General features: G+C 47.4%; 1 protein-coding gene across 4 annotated transcripts in view; it reads left to right on the top strand.

The window, feature by feature from the left end:
* The first annotated feature begins 14572 nt into the window (after nucleotides 1–14572).
* The window catches only part of ZNF512 (zinc finger protein 512), a 29276-nt gene continuing 24524 nt past the window's right edge, over nucleotides 14573–19324 (top strand). For 2 of the 4 annotated variants that reach the window (XM_082745086.1, XM_082745087.1), the window contains exons 1-2: nucleotides 14574–14710; nucleotides 15233–15291. In XM_082745086.1, the coding sequence (XP_082601212.1) occupies nucleotides 14681–14710; nucleotides 15233–15291 (89 nt within the window). In that variant the 5' untranslated portion in view covers nucleotides 14574–14680. Of the gene's footprint in view, nucleotides 14711–15232; nucleotides 15292–19324 lie in introns of all 4 variants that reach the window. The other 2 variants (XM_082745088.1, XM_082745089.1) reach the window with 2 other exon arrangements.

Below are 19324 nucleotides of genomic sequence, written 5' to 3' on the forward strand. Positions count from 1 at the left end.
CCTTCTTCAGAAGAGATATCACAGTCCCTCTGAGAGGAGCCATCGAAGTCCTTCTCTAAAGAGCATTCAGAGTCCCTGTGAGAGGAGCCACTGAAGTCTTTCTCAGAAGAGCCATCACAGTCCCTCTGAGAGGAGCAATCGAAATCTTCCTCGGAAGAGATATCACAGTCCCTATAAGAGGAGCCACCGAAGCCTTCTTCAGAGGAGACATCACAGTTCCTCTGAGAGGAGCCATTGAAGTCTTTCTCAGAAGAGACATCACAGTCTCTTTAAGGGGAGCCATCGAAGCCTTCCTCAGAGGAGATATCAGAGTCCAAAATCTTCCAAAATCACCAAAACCTTCCACAGAAGAGCCATCACAGTCTCTCTGAGAGTAGCCACCAAAGTCCTTCTCTAAAGAGTCATCAGAGTCCCTCTGAGAGGAGCAATCAAAATCTTCCTCAGATAGATATCACAGTCCCTATAAGAGGAGCCACTGAAGCCTTTTTCAGAGGAGACATCACCATCCCTCTAAGAGGAGCCAACGAAGCCTTCTGCAGAAGACACATCACAGTCCCTCTAAGGGGAACCACCGAAGCCGCCTTCAGAAGAGCCATCACAGTACTTCTGAGAGGAGCCATCGAAGACTTCCTCGTAAGAGACATCACAGTCACTCTAAAGGGAGCCACCGAAGCCTTCTTCAGAATAGACTTCACAGTCCCTCTGAGAGGAGCCAACCAAGCCTTCCTCAGAAGAGCCATCACATTCCTTCTGAGAGAAGCCACTGAAGTTTTCCTGGATGAGACATCACAGTCCTTCTAAGAGGAGCCACCGAAGCCTTCTTCAGAAGAGACATCATAGTCCCTCTGAGAGGAGCCAACCAAGCCTTCCTCAGAAGAGCCATCACATTCCTTCTGAGAGAAGCCACTGAAGTTTTCCTGGATGAGACATCACAGTCTCTGAAGGGGAAATAACGAAGTCTTCCTCAGAAGAGCTATCACAGTCCCTCTGAGAGGACCCATCGAAGTCTTCCATGGAAGAGACATCACAGTCCCTCTAAGAGGAGCCACCGAAGCCTTCTTCAGAAGAGCCACCACAGTCCCTCTGAGAGGAGCCATCGAAGTCCTTCTCAGAGGAGCCATCACAGTCCCTCTGAATCGAGTCATCAGAGTCCCTGTGAGAGGAGATGTCACAGTCCCTCTGAGAGGAGATGTCGCAGTCCCTCTAAGAGGAGTTGTTGCAATCCCCTTGAGAGGAGCAGTTGCAGTCTCTTTCAGAGAACTCATCATAGTCCTTTCGAGGTGAGAGGACATAGTCCTTTTGAGAGAAGACAGCACAGGCCCTCTGAGAGTAGCCATCGATGTCTTCCTCGGATGAGACATCACAGTCCCTCTGAGAGAATCCCCAATGTCTTCCTCAGAAGTGCCATAACAGTCTCTCTGAGATTAGCCATCGAAGTCCTTCTCTAAAGCGCCATCACAGTCCCTCTGAGAGGAGCCATCGAAGTCCTTCTCAGAGGAGCCATCACAGTCCCTCTGAATCGAGTCATCAGAGTCCCTGTGAGAGGAGATGTCACAGTCCCTCTGAGAGGAGATGTCGCAGTCCCTCTAAGAGGAGTTGTTGCAATCCCCTTGAGAGGAGCAGTTGCAGTCTCTTTCAGAGAACTCATCATAGTCCTTTCGAGGTGAGAGGACATAGTCCTTTTGAGAGAAGACAGCACAGGCCCTCTGAGAGTAGCCATCGATGTCTTCCTCGGATGAGTCATCACAGACCCTCTACGGGGAACCACTGAAGCCTTCTTCAGAAGAGACATCACAGTCCCTCTGAGAGAATCCCCAATGTCTTCCTCAGAAGTGCCATAACAGTCTCTCTGAGATTAGCCATCGAAGTCCTTCTCTAAAGCGCCATCACAGTCCCTCTGAGAGGAGCCATCGAAGTCCTTCTCAGAGGAGCCATCACAGTACCTCTGAAAGGAGCCATCAGAGTCCCTGTGAGAGCCATCAGAGTCCCCTCATCTCTTGCTCGGATGAGACATCACAGTCCCTCTGAGAGAATCCCCAATGTCTTCCTCAGAAGGGCCATAACAGTCTCTCTGAGATTAGCCATCGAAGTCCTTCTCTAAAGCGCCATCACAGTCCCTCTGAGAGGAGCCATCGAAGTCCTTCTCAGAGGAGCCATCACAGTCCCTCTGAATCGAGTCATCAGAGTCCCTGTGAGAGGAGATGTGACAGTCCCTCTGAGAGGAGATGTCGCAGTCCCTCTAAGAGGAGTTGTTGCAATCCCCTTGAGAGGAGCAGTTGCAGTCTCTTTCAGAGAACTCATCATAGTCCTTTCGAGGTGAGAGGACATAGTCCTTTTGAGAGAAGACAGCACAGGCCCTCTGAGAGTAGCCATCGATGTCTTCCTCGGATGAGACATCACAGTCCCTCTACGGGGAACCACTGAAGCCTTCTTCAGAAGAGACATCACAGTCCCTCTGAGAGAATCCCCAATGTCTTCCTCAGAAGTGCCATAACAGTCTCTCTGAGATTAGCCATCGAAGTCCTTCTCTAAAGCGCCATCACAGTCCCTCTGAGAGGAGCCATCGAAGTCCTTCTCAGAGGAGCCATCACAGTACCTCTGAAAGGAGCCATCAGAGTCCCTGTGAGAGGAGATGTCACAGTTCCTTTGAGAGGAGATTTCACAGTCTCTCTAAGAGGAGATTTCGCAGTCTCTCTAAGAGGAGATGTCGCAGTCCCCTTGAGAGGAGCAGTCGCAGTCTCTTTCAGAAAACTCATCACAGTCCTTTTGAGGTGAGAAGACATAACCCTTTTGAGAGAAGACAGCACAGGCCCTCTGAGAGTTGCCATCAAAGTCTTCCTCGGAAGAGACATCACAGTCCCTCTAAGAAGAGCCTCCAAAGCCTTCCTCAGAAGAGACATCACAGTCCCTCTAAGTGGAGCTACTGAAGCCTTCTTCAGAAGAGATATCACAGTCCCTCTGAGAGGAGCCATCGAAGTCCTTCTCTAAAGAGCATTCAGAGTCCCTGTGAGAGGAGCCACTGAAGTCTTTCTCAGAAGAGCCATCACAGTCCCTCTAAGTGGAGCTACTGAAGCCTTCTTCAGAAGAGATATCACAGTCCCTCTGAGAGGAGCCATCGAAGTCCTTCTCTAAAGAGCATTCAGAGTCCCTGTGAGAGGAGCCACTGAAGTCTTTCTCAGAAGAGCCATCACAGTCCCTCTGAGAGGAGCAATCGAAATCTTCCTCGGAAGAGATATCACAGTCCCTATAAGAGGAGCCACCGAAGCCTTCTTCAGAGGAGACATCACAGTTCCTCTGAGAGGAGCCATTGAAGTCTTTCTCAGAAGAGACATCACAGTCTCTTTAAGGGGAGCCATCGAAGCCTTCCTCAGAGGAGATATCAGAGTCCAAAATCTTCCAAAATCACCAAAACCTTCCACAGAAGAGCCATCACAGTCTCTCTGAGAGTAGCCACCAAAGTCCTTCTCTAAAGAGTCATCAGAGTCCCTCTGAGAGGAGCAATCAAAATCTTCCTCAGATAGATATCACAGTCCCTATAAGAGGAGCCACTGAAGCCTTTTTCAGAGGAGACATCACCATCCCTCTAAGAGGAGCCAACGTAGCCTTCTGCAGAAGACACATCACAGTCCCTCTAAGGGGAACCACCGAAGCCGCCTTCAGAAGAGCCATCACAGTACTTCTGAGAGGAGCCATCGAAGACTTCCTCGTAAGAGACATCACAGTCACTCTAAAGGGAGCCACCGAAGCCTTCTTCAGAATAGACTTCACAGTCCCTCTGAGAGGAGCCAACCAAGCCTTCCTCAGAAGAGCCATCACATTCCTTCTGAGAGAAGCCACTGAAGTTTTCCTGGATGAGACATCACAGTCCTTCTAAGAGGAGCCACCGAAGCCTTCTTCAGAAGAGACATCATAGTCCCTCTGAGAGGAGCCAACCAAGCCTTCCTCAGAAGAGCCATCACATTCCTTCTGAGAGAAGCCACTGAAGTTTTCCTGGATGAGACATCACAGTCTCTGAAGGGGAAATAACGAAGTCTTCCTCAGAAGAGCTATCACAGTCCCTCTGAGAGGACCCATCGAAGTCTTCCATGGAAGAGACATCACAGTCCCTCTAAGAGGAGCCACCGAAGCCTTCTTCAGAAGAGCCACCACAGTCCCTCTGAGAGGAGCCATCGAAGTCCTTCTCAGAGGAGCCATCACAGTCCCTCTGAATCGAGTCATCAGAGTCCCTGTGAGAGGAGATGTCACAGTCCCTCTGAGAGGAGATGTCGCAGTCCCTCTAAGAGGAGTTGTTGCAATCCCCTTGAGAGGAGCAGTTGCAGTCTCTTTCAGAGAACTCATCATAGTCCTTTCGAGGTGAGAGGACATAGTCCTTTTGAGAGAAGACAGCACAGGCCCTCTGAGAGTAGCCATCGATGTCTTCCTCGGATGAGACATCACAGTCCCTCTGAGAGAATCCCCAATGTCTTCCTCAGAAGTGCCATAACAGTCTCTCTGAGATTAGCCATCGAAGTCCTTCTCTAAAGCGCCATCACAGTCCCTCTGAGAGGAGCCATCGAAGTCCTTCTCAGAGGAGCCATCACAGTCCCTCTGAATCGAGTCATCAGAGTCCCTGTGAGAGGAGATGTCACAGTCCCTCTGAGAGGAGATGTCGCAGTCCCTCTAAGAGGAGTTGTTGCAATCCCCTTGAGAGGAGCAGTTGCAGTCTCTTTCAGAGAACTCATCATAGTCCTTTCGAGGTGAGAGGACATAGTCCTTTTGAGAGAAGACAGCACAGGCCCTCTGAGAGTAGCCATCGATGTCTTCCTCGGATGAGTCATCACAGTCCCTCTACGGGGAACCACTGAAGCCTTCTTCAGAAGAGACATCACAGTCCCTCTGAGAGAATCCCCAATGTCTTCCTCAGAAGTGCCATAACAGTCTCTCTGAGATTAGCCATCGAAGTCCTTCTCTAAAGCGCCATCACAGTCCCTCTGAGAGGAGCCATCGAAGTCCTTCTCAGAGGAGCCATCACAGTACCTCTGAAAGGAGCCATCAGAGTCCCTGTGAGAGGAGATGTCACAGTTCCTTTGAGAGGAGATGTCGCAGTCCCTCTAAGAGGAGTTGTTGCAATCCCCTTGAGAGGAGCAGTTGCAGTCTCTTTCAGAGAACTCATCATAGTCCTTTCGAGGTGAGAGGACATAGTCCTTTTGAGAGAAGACAGCACAGGCCCTCTGAGAGTAGCCATCGATGTCTTCCTCGGATGAGTCATCACAGTCCCTCTACGGGGAACCACTGAAGCCTTCTTCAGAAGAGACATCACAGTCCCTCTGAGAGAATCCCCAATGTCTTCCTCAGAAGTGCCATAACAGTCTCTCTGAGATTAGCCATCGAAGTCCTTCTCTAAAGCGCCATCACAGTCCCTCTGAGAGGAGCCATCGAAGTCCTTCTCAGAGGAGCCATCACAGTCCCTCTGAATCGAGTCATCAGAGTCCCTGTGAGAGGAGATGTCACAGTCCCTCTGAGAGGAGATGTCGCAGTCCCTCTAAGAGGAGTTGTTGCAATCCCCTTGAGAGGAGCAGTTGCAGTCTCTTTCAGAGAACTCATCATAGTCCTTTCGAGGTGAGAGGACATAGTCCTTTTGAGAGAAGACAGCACAGGCCCTCTGAGAGTAGCCATCGATGTCTTCCTCGGATGAGACATCACAGTCCCTCTACGGGGAACCACTGAAGCCTTCTTCAGAAGAGACATCACAGTCCCTCTGAGAGAATCCCCAATGTCTTCCTCAGAAGTGCCATAACAGTCTCTCTGAGATTAGCCATCGAAGTCCTTCTCTAAAGCGCCATCACAGTCCCTCTGAGAGGAGCCATCGAAGTCCTTCTCAGAGGAGCCATCACAGTACCTCTGAAAGGAGCCATCAGAGTCCCTGTGAGAGCCATCAGAGTCCCCTCATCTCTTGCTCGGATGAGACATCACAGTCCCTCTGAGAGAATCCCCAATGTCTTCCTCAGAAGGGCCATAACAGTCTCTCTGAGATTAGCCATCGAAGTCCTTCTCTAAAGCGCCATCACAGTCCCTCTGAGAGGAGCCATCGAAGTCCTTCTCAGAGGAGCCATCACAGTCCCTCTGAATCGAGTCATCAGAGTCCCTGTGAGAGGAGATGTGACAGTCCCTCTGAGAGGAGATGTCGCAGTCCCTCTAAGAGGAGTTGTTGCAATCCCCTTGAGAGGAGCAGTTGCAGTCTCTTTCAGAGAACTCATCATAGTCCTTTCGAGGTGAGAGGACATAGTCCTTTTGAGAGAAGACAGCACAGGCCCTCTGAGAGTAGCCATCGATGTCTTCCTCGGATGAGACATCACAGTCCCTCTACGGGGAACCACTGAAGCCTTCTTCAGAAGAGACATCACAGTCCCTCTGAGAGAATCCCCAATGTCTTCCTCAGAAGTGCCATAACAGTCTCTCTGAGATTAGCCATCGAAGTCCTTCTCTAAAGCGCCATCACAGTCCCTCTGAGAGGAGCCATCGAAGTCCTTCTCAGAGGAGCCATCACAGTACCTCTGAAAGGAGCCATCAGAGTCCCTGTGAGAGGAGATGTCACAGTTCCTTTGAGAGGAGATTTCACAGTCTCTCTAAGAGGAGATTTCGCAGTCTCTCTAAGAGGAGATGTCGCAGTCCCCTTGAGAGGAGCAGTCGCAGTCTCTTTCAGAAAACTCATCACAGTCCTTTTGAGGTGAGAAGACATAACCCTTTTGAGAGAAGACAGCACAGGCCCTCTGAGAGTTGCCATCAAAGTCTTCCTCGGAAGAGACATCACAGTCCCTCTAAGAAGAGCCTCCAAAGCCTTCCTCAGAAGAGACATCACAATCCCTCTAAGTGGAGCTACTGAAGCCTTCTTCAGAAGAGATATCACAGTCCCTCTGAGAGGAGCCATCGAAGTCCTTCTCTAAAGAGCATTCAGAGTCCCTGTGAGAGGAGCCACTGAAGTCTTTCTCAGAAGAGCCATCACAGTCCCTCTAAGTGGAGCTACTGAAGCCTTCTTCAGAAGAGATATCACAGTCCCTCTGAGAGGAGCCATCGAAGTCCTTCTCTAAAGAGCATTCAGAGTCCCTGTGAGAGGAGCCACTGAAGTCTTTCTCAGAAGAGCCATCACAGTCCCTCTGAGAGGAGCAATCGAAATCTTCCTCGGAAGAGATATCACAGTCCCTATAAGAGGAGCCACCGAAGCCTTCTTCAGAGGAGACATCACAGTTCCTCTGAGAGGAGCCATTGAAGTCTTTCTCAGAAGAGACATCACAGTCTCTTTAAGGGGAGCCATCGAAGCCTTCCTCAGAGGAGATATCAGAGTCCAAAATCTTCCAAAATCACCAAAACCTTCCACAGAAGAGCCATCACAGTCTCTCTGAGAGTAGCCACCAAAGTCCTTCTCTAAAGAGTCATCAGAGTCCCTCTGAGAGGAGCAATCAAAATCTTCCTCAGATAGATATCACAGTCCCTATAAGAGGAGCCACTGAAGCCTTTTTCAGAGGAGACATCACCATCCCTCTAAGAGGAGCCAACGTAGCCTTCTGCAGAAGACACATCACAGTCCCTCTAAGGGGAACCACCGAAGCCGCCTTCAGAAGAGCCATCGCAGTACTTCTGAGAGGAGCCATCGAAGACTTCCTCGTAAGAGACATCACAGTCACTCTAAAGGGAGCCACCGAAGCCTTCTTCAGAATAGACTTCACAGTCCCTCTGAGAGGAGCCAACCAAGCCTTCCTCAGAAGAGCCATCACATTCCTTCTGAGAGAAGCCACTGAAGTTTTCCTGGATGAGACATCACAGTCCTTCTAAGAGGAGCCACCGAAGCCTTCTTCAGAAGAGACATCATAGTCCCTCTGAGAGGAGCCAACCAAGCCTTCCTCAGAAGAGCCATCACATTCCTTCTGAGAGAAGCCACTGAAGTTTTCCTGGATGAGACATCACAGTCTCTGAAGGGGAAATAACGAAGTCTTCCTCAGAAGAGCTATCACAGTCCCTCTGAGAGGACCCATCGAAGTCTTCCATGGAAGAGACATCACAGTCCCTCTAAGAGGAGCCACCGAAGCCTTCTTCAGAAGAGCCACCACAGTCCCTCTGAGAGGAGCCTTCGAAGTCCTTCTCAGAGGAGCCATCACAGTCCCTCTGAATCGAGTCATCAGAGTCCCTGTGAGAGGAGATGTCACAGTCCCTCTGAGAGGAGATGTCGCAGTCCCTCTAAGAGGAGTTGTTGCAATCCCCTTGAGAGGAGCAGTTGCAGTCTCTTTCAGAGAACTCATCATAGTCCTTTCGAGGTGAGAGGACATAGTCCTTTTGAGAGAAGACAGCACAGGCCCTCTGAGAGTAGCCATCGATGTCTTCCTCGGATGAGTCATCACAGTCCCTCTACGGGGAACCACTGAAGCCTTCTTCAGAAGAGACATCACAGTCCCTCTGAGAGAATCCCCAATGTCTTCCTCAGAAGTGCCATAACAGTCTCTCTGAGATTAGCCATCGAAGTCCTTCTCTAAAGCGCCATCACAGTCCCTCTGAGAGGAGCCATCGAAGTCCTTCTCAGAGGAGCCATCACAGTACCTCTGAAAGGAGCCATCAGAGTCCCTGTGAGAGCCATCAGAGTCCCCTCATCTCTTTCTCGGATGAGACATCACAGTCCCTCTGAGAGAATCCCCAATGTCTTCCTCAGAAGTGCCATAACAGTCTCTCTGAGATTAGCCATCGAAGTCCTTCTCTAAAGCGCCATCACAGTCCCTCTGAGAGGAGCCATCGAAGTCCTTCTCAGAGGAGCCATCACAGTCCCTCTGAATCGAGTCATCAGAGTCCCTGTGAGAGGAGATGTCACAGTCCCTCTGAGAGGAGATGTCGCAGTCCCTCTAAGAGGAGTTGTTGCAATCCCCTTGAGAGGAGCAGTTGCAGTCTCTTTCAGAGAACTCATCATAGTCCTTTCGAGGTGAGAGGACATAGTCCTTTTGAGAGAAGACAGCACAGGCCCTCTGAGAGTAGCCATCGATGTCTTCCTCGGATGAGACATCACAGTCCCTCTACGGGGAACCACTGAAGCCTTCTTCAGAAGAGACATCACAGTCCCTCTGAGAGAATCCCCAATGTCTTCCTCAGAAGTGCCATAACAGTCTCTCTGAGATTAGCCATCGAAGTCCTTCTCTAAAGCGCCATCACAGTCCCTCTGAGAGGAGCCATCGAAGTCCTTCTCAGAGGAGCCATCACAGTACCTCTGAAAGGAGCCATCAGAGTCCCTGTGAGAGGAGATGTCACAGTCCCTTCGAGAGGAGATTTCACAGTCTCTCTAAGAGGAGATTTCGCAGTCTCTCTAAGAGGAGATGTCGCAGTCCCCTTGAGAGGAGCAGTCGCAGTCTCTTTCAGAAAACTCATCACAGTCCTTTTGAGGTGAGAAGACATAACCCTTTTGAGAGAAGACAGCACAGGCCCTCTGAGAGTTGCCATCAAAGTCTTCCTCGGAAGAGACATCACAGTCCCTCTAAGAAGAGCCTCCAAAGCCTTCCTCAGAAGAGACATCACAGTCCCTCTAAGTGGAGCTACTGAAGCCTTCTTCAGAAGAGATATCACAGTCCCTCTGAGAGGAGCCATCGAAGTCCTTCTCTAAAGAGCATTCAGAGTCCCTGTGAGAGGAGCCACTGAAGTCTTTCTCAGAAGAGCCATCACAGTCCCTCTAAGTGGAGCTACTGAAGCCTTCTTCAGAAGAGATATCACAGTCCCTCTGAGAGGAGCCATCGAAGTCCTTCTCTAAAGAGCATTCAGAGTCCCTGTGAGAGGAGCCACTGAAGTCTTTCTCAGAAGAGCCATCACAGTCCCTCTGAGAGGAGCAATCGAAATCTTCCTCGGAAGAGATATCACAGTCCCTATAAGAGGAGCCACCGAAGCCTTCTTCAGAGGAGACATCACAGTTCCTCTGAGAGGAGCCATTGAAGTCTTTCTCAGAAGAGACATCACAGTCTCTTTAAGGGGAGCCATCGAAGCCTTCCTCAGAGGAGATATCAGAGTCCAAAATCTTCCAAAATCACCAAAACCTTCCACAGAAGAGCCATCACAGTCTCTCTGAGAGTAGCCACCAAAGTCCTTCTCTAAAGAGTCATCAGAGTCCCTCTGAGAGGAGCAATCAAAATCTTCCTCAGATAGATATCACAGTCCCTATAAGAGGAGCCACTGAAGCCTTTTTCAGAGGAGACATCACCATCCCTCTAAGAGGAGCCAACGTAGCCTTCTGCAGAAGACACATCACAGTCCCTCTAAGGGGAACCACCGAAGCCGCCTTCAGAAGAGCCATCACAGTACTTCTGAGAGGAGCCATCGAAGACTTCCTCGTAAGAGACATCACAGTCACTCTAAAGGGAGCCACCGAAGCCTTCTTCAGAATAGACTTCACAGTCCCTCTGAGAGGAGCCAACCAAGCCTTCCTCAGAAGAGCCATCACATTCCTTCTGAGAGAAGCCACTGAAGTTTTCCTGGATGAGACATCACAGTCCTTCTAAGAGGAGCCACCGAAGCCTTCTTCAGAAGAGACATCATAGTCCCTCTGAGAGGAGCCAACCAAGCCTTCCTCAGAAGAGCCATCACATTCCTTCTGAGAGAAGCCACTGAAGTTTTCCTGGATGAGACATCACAGTCTCTGAAGGGGAAATAACGAAGTCTTCCTCAGAAGAGCTATCACAGTCCCTCTGAGAGGACCCATCGAAGTCTTCCATGGAAGAGACATCACAGTCCCTCTAAGAGGAGCCACCGAAGCCTTCTTCAGAAGAGCCACCACAGTCCCTCTGAGAGGAGCCATCGAAGTCCTTCTCAGAGGAGCCATCACAGTACCTCTGAAAGGAGCCATCAGAGTCCCTGTGAGAGGAGATGTCACAGTTCCTTTGAGAGGAGATGTCGCAGTCCCTCTAAGAGGAGTTGTTGCAATCCCCTTGAGAGGAGCAGTTGCAGTCTCTTTCAGAGAACTCATCATAGTCCTTTCGAGGTGAGAGGACATAGTCCTTTTGAGAGAAGACAGCACAGGCCCTCTGAGAGTAGCCATCGATGTCTTCCTCGGATGAGTCATCACAGTCCCTCTACGGGGAACCACTGAAGCCTTCTTCAGAAGAGACATCACAGTCCCTCTGAGAGAATCCCCAATGTCTTCCTCAGAAGTGCCATAACAGTCTCTCTGAGATTAGCCATCGAAGTCCTTCTCTAAAGCGCCATCACAGTCCCTCTGAGAGGAGCCATCGAAGTCCTTCTCAGAGGAGCCATCACAGTCCCTCTGAATCGAGTCATCAGAGTCCCTGTGAGAGGAGATGTCACAGTCCCTCTGAGAGGAGATGTCGCAGTCCCTCTAAGAGGAGTTGTTGCAATCCCCTTGAGAGGAGCAGTTGCAGTCTCTTTCAGAGAACTCATCATAGTCCTTTCGAGGTGAGAGGACATAGTCCTTTTGAGAGAAGACAGCACAGGCCCTCTGAGAGTAGCCATCGATGTCTTCCTCGGATGAGACATCACAGTCCCTCTGAGAGAATCCCCAATGTCTTCCTCAGAAGTGCCATAACAGTCTCTCTGAGATTAGCCATCGAAGTCCTTCTCTAAAGCGCCATCACAGTCCCTCTGAGAGGAGCCATCGAAGTCCTTCTCAGAGGAGCCATCACAGTCCCTCTGAATCGAGTCATCAGAGTCCCTGTGAGAGGAGATGTCACAGTCCCTCTGAGAGGAGATGTCGCAGTCCCTCTAAGAGGAGTTGTTGCAATCCCCTTGAGAGGAGCAGTTGCAGTCTCTTTCAGAGAACTCATCATAGTCCTTTCGAGGTGAGAGGACATAGTCCTTTTGAGAGAAGACAGCACAGGCCCTCTGAGAGTAGCCATCGATGTCTTCCTCGGATGAGACATCACAGTCCCTCTGAGAGAATCCCCAATGTCTTCCTCAGAAGTGCCATAACAGTCTCTCTGTTTAGCCATCGAAGTCCTTCTCTAAAGCGCCATCACAGTCCCTCTGAGAGGAGCCATCGAAGTCCTTCTCAGAGGAGCCATCACAGTCCCTCTGAATCGAGTCCTCAGAGTCCCTGTGAGAGGAGATGTCACAGTCCCTCTGAGAGGAGATGTCGCAGTCCCTCTAAGAGGAGTTGTTGCAATCCCCTTGAGAGGAGCAGTTGCAGTCTCTTTCAGAGAACTCATCATAGTCCTTTCGAGGTGAGAGGACATAGTCCTTTTGAGAGAAGACAGCACAGGCCCTCTGAGAGTAGCCATCGATGTCTTCCTCGGATGAGACATCACAGTCCCTCTGAGAGAATCCCCAATGTCTTCCTCAGAAGTGCCATAACAGTCTCTCTGAGATTAGCCATCGAAGTCCTTCTCTAAAGCGCCATCACAGTCCCTCTGAGAGGAGCCATCGAAGTCCTTCTCAGAGGAGCCATCACAGTCCCTCTGAATCGAGTCATCAGAGTCCCTGTGAGAGGAGATGTCACAGTCCCTCTGAGAGGAGATGTCGCAGTCCCTCTAAGAGGAGTTGTTGCAATCCCCTTGAGAGGAGCAGTTGCAGTCTCTTTCAGAGAACTCATCATAGTCCTTTCGAGGTGAGAGGACATAGTCCTTTTGAGAGAAGACAGCACAGGCCCTCTGAGAGTAGCCATCGATGTCTTCCTCGGATGAGACATCACAGTCCCTCTGAGAGAATCCCCAATGTCTTCCTCAGAAGTGCCATAACAGTCTCTCTGAGATTAGCCATCGAAGTCCTTCTCTAAAGCGCCATCACAGTCCCTCTGAGAGGAGCCATCGAAGTCCTTCTCAGAGGAGCCATCACAGTCCCTCTGAATCGAGTCATCAGAGTCCCTGTGAGAGGAGATGTCACAGTCCCTCTGAGAGGAGATGTCGCAGTCCCTCTAAGAGGAGTTGTTGCAATCCCCTTGAGAGGAGCAGTTGCAGTCTCTTTCAGAGAACTCATCATAGTCCTTTCGAGGTGAGAGGACATAGTCCTTTTGAGAGAAGACAGCACAGGCCCTCTGAGAGTAGCCATCGATGTCTTCCTCGGATGAGACATCACAGTCCCTCTACGGGGAACCACTGAAGCCTTCTTCAGAAGAGACATCACAGTCCCTCTGAGAGAATCCCCAATGTCTTCCTCAGAAGTGCCATAACAGTCTCTCTGAGATTAGCCATCGAAGTCCTTCTCTAAAGCGCCATCACAGTCCCTCTGAGAGGAGCCATCGAAGTCCTTCTCAGAGGAGCCATCACAGTCCCTCTGAATCGAGTCATCAGAGTCCCTGTGAGAGGAGATGTCACAGTCCCTCTGAGAGGAGATGTCGCAGTCCCTCTAAGAGGAGTTGTTGCAATCCCCTTGAGAGGAGCAGTTGCAGTCTCTTTCAGAGAACTCATCATAGTCCTTTCGAGGTGAGAGGACATAGTCCTTTTGAGAGAAGACAGCACAGGCCCTCTGAGAGTAGCCATCGATGTCTTCCTCGGATGAGACATCACAGTCCCTCTGAGAGAATCCCCAATGTCTTCCTCAGAAGTGCCATAACAGTCTCTCTGAGATTAGCCATCAAAGTCCTTCTCTAAAGCGCCATCACAGTCCCTCTGAGAGGAGCCATCGAAGTCCTTCTCAGAGGAGCCATCACAGTCCCTCTGAATCGAGTCATCAGAGTCCCTGTGAGAGGAGATGTCACAGTCCCTCTGAGAGGAGATGTTGCTGTCCCTCTAAGAGGAGATGTCGCAATTTACTTGCGAGGAGCAGTTGCGGTCTCTTTTAGAAAACCCATCACATTCCCTTAAAGGCGAGAGGACATAGTCCTTTTGGGGACAAGACAGCACAGGCCCTCTGAAAGGAGCGGTCGCAGTTCCTCAGAGATAACTCACTGTAGTCTCTCTGAAAGAAGTGGACGCAGTCGTTCTGAGAGAAACAGACACAGTCATTCTGAGCAGAGCCAATAGATCCATCTTGAAAGGGAAAGTACAGTTGGTGTGACAAAACACATCTCAGTCCCTCTGCGAGAACCCATCAGAGTATCGCTAAGGAGAGACTCAAACACTCTCCCTAGGGGACAGGGTCAGACATGGTCTGTCTGAAGATTGCAAGGGCTCCTCCAACACATCTCCTAGGGACCACACACAAAATACTCCAAAACAGGCCAAGTTTAGAGGCCTGAAGCTAACAGAAGAGAAGAGATTCATCCCCATTATTCACTGACTGGCTCAAGCCTTCAACCACCTGCCTCTTTTCTGGCTTCTTTCCTGCTCAGCCACTGCCTCGGATACCTGCACCCTCAGCAATCCAAGAGCCTCTGTGCCTCTCTACCTGGGGGGAGGGAGGGCGGGAATGGGTCTGTAATTTCTCTAAGATAAATAAAGGGGCGATATTTGATCTCCACCTAGAAAGACCACTGTCGTGCTGCAGCGGGGAACGGAGGGTGAAGGGATATTGGGTGTCGCGCAAAGGGATGGAACGCGAGAAAAGGGCCCTGAAGCCCTGTTTGGGGCTCCAAACCCCACCTACAGCTTCCCAGGGAGGGGTCTCAGCGGAGGGAGTCGTGTCACGTGACTCACTCCTGCCGCATCCCCCTTGGAAGCGGCCAGGCGGAAGTAGTCCTTCAGACCTGGGATCCGCGGCGCTGACTCCACATCCGGGAGCGGAGAGGAGAGCGGAAGTGGCGTTGGTCTGGCCGGAGCCCTTGGGTGGATTTGTTAGGCGTGGAGAGGGAGTGATGTCTTCCAGACTCGGTGCAGTGCCCGCCGTGAGTTTCTCGGTTTGGCCGTTATGCCTTAGGGGTAGCGCTGTGGAGCCCGCAACACGCGCGCGGCCCCTCGCTTTTGTCCCGTGCTCGGAGTTGGTTTTATCAGAGCCCATCGTAGGCCCCACCCTTCTAGGTCGGATCTGTCTCCCTTTTTTCCCCCCACTTAACGCTGACTTTTGCCCACCTCCTTGGACTCAGTTTCTCGCCCGTTAATTTCTGTTCCTTTTATATCTCCAGTACCTCCCATATCCGTATCCTCTCTTTTCGCATCCCTTTAGAACCTTTATCTGGGACAGGGCTTTGGGAATGGTGAAGGCTATGGTGAAGACTACGGTGGTGTCAGCTGCCTTAACTCTGTAGGAAGACAGGACGACACACTTTTCTTAAAAAGTCTTGCCTTTTTTCCGTTGGAGGTAGTTGCGGGGGGAGAGCTATATTTCTTCTGGGCACAGGGGGATTCGTCTTTTTGTGGTCAGGATTCAGAGGTCCCTAGCATTCACTCATGTGCTTGCGATTTGCTAGACACCGGAACCCACATCCTTTAAGCAGCAGAGGAGCACGAAGATCGTGGGAGCTAAGAAGTAAGTGAGGTTTTCTGGGATCCATTTATAATTGCGTCGCCAGTGCTGGCCAGTAGAACTTGCTGTGATGATGAGAAAATGTTCTGTATCCACACTGTTCAGGACCGTAGCCACGTATGGCTTTTGAGCACTTGAAATGTGGCCAGTGTGATTGAGGAACTGAATTTTCAATTGTATTTAATCTTAAATTTAAATAGCCACCTGTAGCTAGTGCCTACCTGATTGGACAGTGCAGGTCTAAACCTAATGTAGGGGGGAAGAACCTAGCTTGAAAAGTATGAATTATATTAAAAATGGAACGAATTGACAGTGAAGCCCTGCATGTCTTCAGACATCAAGTATATACTCATGAATACATTGATGAACATGGAAAGGACTGGTAAAAATGGCTCTAAGAAATCCTTTTATTTTCAGACTATTTGGCTTTAAGGCGGGTTTATTATTTCGTAGACTGAACGTGCTAACTTCTCCCATATTTTATTGGTTGGTACAAAAGAGATTCTTATTAACTAGGTATTCATTGGAAGGAATTAATTCCTTCAGATAGCATTTGCTGAATATCTCATGGACTATAACACATATCTCTGTTAGATATACAGACAAGAAAAACAGAATAGTTTAAAAGGGGAGATAGGCAAGTACATCAACATGATAAGGTGTAAGTAAATATTTTAAAACAGGAATTTAATATAACACTTGGGGAAAAGGGAGTGATAGTTTAGAAGGGAAGAGTTACCTGAGCAAGTCACTCCTAAACACACTTGAAAGTCCAGGAATAATCCAGTTAGCCAGAAGGAAAAGGTTTTTTTTGTTTTGTTTTGTTTTCATAGAGAACAGAATGTGAACAGATAAAAGCTTTTAATGGAATAGAAAGTGTTAACTTTTAAAAAGTATAAAGATTAACAGGTCCTTGTCTATTATTCTGACTCAGAATCACTGGAATTAGGGCATAGGAATCCTTTGTAAGAGATTGAGAACCATTGGTGAGAAGTGAGACTAAAAGAGGCTAGAGGATGAAACCCTGGAGAACATCAGCATTTAAAGATTGGGTATAATGAACGGAGGCTGTAAAGGAAACTGAGATGAACTGAAATAATTTTCTAATGAAGTCTAAGTAGTTGCACCTGGAGAATGAACTAGGGTCTCTGAAAATTCTTGGTAGATCAGAAAGGAGTTGACAATTGGTTAAACTTTTCACTCTTGTGGTTAGAAGCTGAGACCCAAAGGTGTGCTGCACACAAGAAATTATGAAGTCACTACAATTATGATTATATTCTTTAAACCAAAGTCTTTCTCTTGCCATATTTATGGGAAGGGAAGTTTGAAATTAATCTGGGTTTCTGGAAGCAATCAAGTACTGTCATATGACACGTGTTGTAAAATACTAGATAAATTGTTTTCCTTTGGAAATAAGAGAGACCTATAGGGAGGGATTCCCTATCATATTGATTTAATTTCTAAGATGTTAATCATACTGATTATATGAACTATTGATATTTATTTATTTACTTATTACTGTGCTTGTACTTATTCATGAGAGGGGGTATGGGAGTATCTGAGTCCTGCACTGACAGTAAAGAAATTCCTATGAGGACAGTTTATCAGGGGGAGTCACATGGGACTTGACTCTTAATGGCTTCTTGATACTTGATATTAAGTGTTCCTAGTAGAGATTGTTCCCATTGTTTTGGATGGTGGGTTTTGGCCCTAGAGACCTGCCAATTCCTATTAAAAATTTTTAAATATTTTTTGAGGTATTATTGAAGTACAGTAAACTTCATATTTATAGTATACATACTTAAAGTGTACAGTATGATCAGCTTTGGTATATGTAAATAACCAAAACAGTGTCCCCACAATCAAGATACCATTTCCATCCCTCTGAAAAAATTTTTTGGGTTCCTTTGCAATCCATTCCCTCCTCTACTCCTGTTCCCAGACACCACTGACCTTTTTCCTTTCACCATATAGTGGTCTGCATGTTCTAGGATTTTATATAAATGAAATCATATAATATGTTCTCTTTTTGCATGATTTTTTTTCACTCAATGATTTTTGCATGATTTTTTTCACTCAAAATCATTATTTCTGAACAGAATTTGATTATAGATATATCATGATTAGTTTAGCCATCTATTTTGATGGATAGTTGGGTTATTTCCATTTTGAGGTTATTAAAATAAAGCTGCTATGAACTTCCACGTTCAAGTCTCTATGTGGAAAAATGTTTTGTTTCTTTTTTCTCTTGATAAATACCTAAGATGGTATTTATTTACTAAGATTTACCATCTTACGTTGATTGGGTCTTATGTCAGGAGTATGTTTACCTTTTTAACAAATTGCCTATTTCCCAAATTGGTGGCATTATTTTCTATTCTACCACCAGTGTATGGGAATAAGTCTTCAATTTTAGCCGATTTTAGGGGTGTATTGGGGTGTTTCATTGTGATTTTAATTTGCATTTTCCTAATAAATAATGATGTAGAACATCATGTGCTTATTGGCCATTCATACATCATCATCTGGAAAGTGCCTGTTCATATCTTTTGCCCATTTAAAAAAATTTGAGTTGTTTGTCTTACTATGGAATTGTAGTATTTTTAAAAATCATATTCTGAATACAATTCCTTTGTCTGATAGATATGTCTTAAATACTTTCTTCCAATCTCTGATTTGCATCAATATCTTGATGGCGTGTTTGAAGTCCAACAGTTTTATTTATTTTTATTTCTTTAAAGATTTATTTATTTAGTTTAGAGAGGGGGGAATGGCAGGGGGAGTGAGAGTATCTTGAGGCAGACTCCCTGCTGAGTGTGGAGCTGGACTTGGGGCTTTATCCCATGACTCTGACATCATGACCTGAGCTGAAGCCACTCAACTGACTGAGCCACTTGGGTGCCTTGAAGATCAACAATTTAAAATGTATCATTAAAAATGATTAAAGGGACGCCTGGGTGGCTCAGTGGGTTAAAGCCTCTGCCTTCGGCTCAGGTCATGATCCCAGGGTCCTGGGATCGACCCCCCCCCCCCCCCCCCCGCCTCTCTGCCTACTTGTGATCTGTCTGTCAAATAAATAAACAAAATCTTGAAAAAAATTTTTTTGGTTATCTTTTGTTAGATATATTCTTAGGTGTTTTTTTTTAATATTATTGTAAATGACAGTTTTTTTAAGTTCATTGCTAATTGCTTGTTGCTATTATCTCAGTCTAGCCTCATGGTTGTCAATTTTGTTGGTCTTTTCAAAGAATCAGATTTTCTCTGTTTTCTGTTCTAATGCATGAATTTCTCCTCTCCATTATATTTTTCCTTCTATTTACTTTGTGTTTACTTTGCCCTTTTTAAGATATCTTGAGATGAAATCTTATGGTTGATTATAGATCTAATTTTCTTTTTTCTTTTTCTTTTTTAAGATTTTATTTATTTATTTGACAAACAGAGATCACAAATAGGCAGAGGGGCAGGCAGAGAGAGAGAGGAGGAAACATGCTCCCTGCTAAGCAGAGAGCCCGATGCGGGGCTCGATCCCAGGACTCCGGTATCATGACCCGAGCCGAAGGCAGAGGCTTTAACCCACTGAGGCATCCAGGCGCCCCTAGATCTAATTTTCTAATAGCAGTATTTAGAGCTGTGAGTTTCCTTCTAGGTACCGCTTTGGTTGCAATCCACAAATTTTGATGTGTGTATTTCTGTTGTTATTCACTTCAGGATATTTTGTAATTTCTCTTGTGATTTCTTTTTGACCCATGAATTATTTTCAAGTAGATTGTTTAATTTCATGTAGATTGTTTAATTTTAATATTTATTTTTTTAATTTTAGTTCCCCTGTTGTTCTTGATTTCTAATTTAATTCTGATGTGGTCAATGAATACATGTATGATTTTTATCTTTTTAAGATTCAAGTTTATGGCCCAGAATATACTGTCTTGTTGAATGCACAGCGTTTACTTGAAAAAACTGTATCCTGTAGTTGTTGGATGTAGTTCTATAAAGTGAGTCTAGAGTAGTTTAGCTAATAGTGTTATTCACATCTTTT

Source organism: Mustela nivalis, assembly GCF_964662115.1.
Source record: "Mustela nivalis genome assembly, chromosome: 8".
NCBI classification, from domain to species: domain Eukaryota; kingdom Metazoa; phylum Chordata; class Mammalia; order Carnivora; family Mustelidae; genus Mustela; species Mustela nivalis.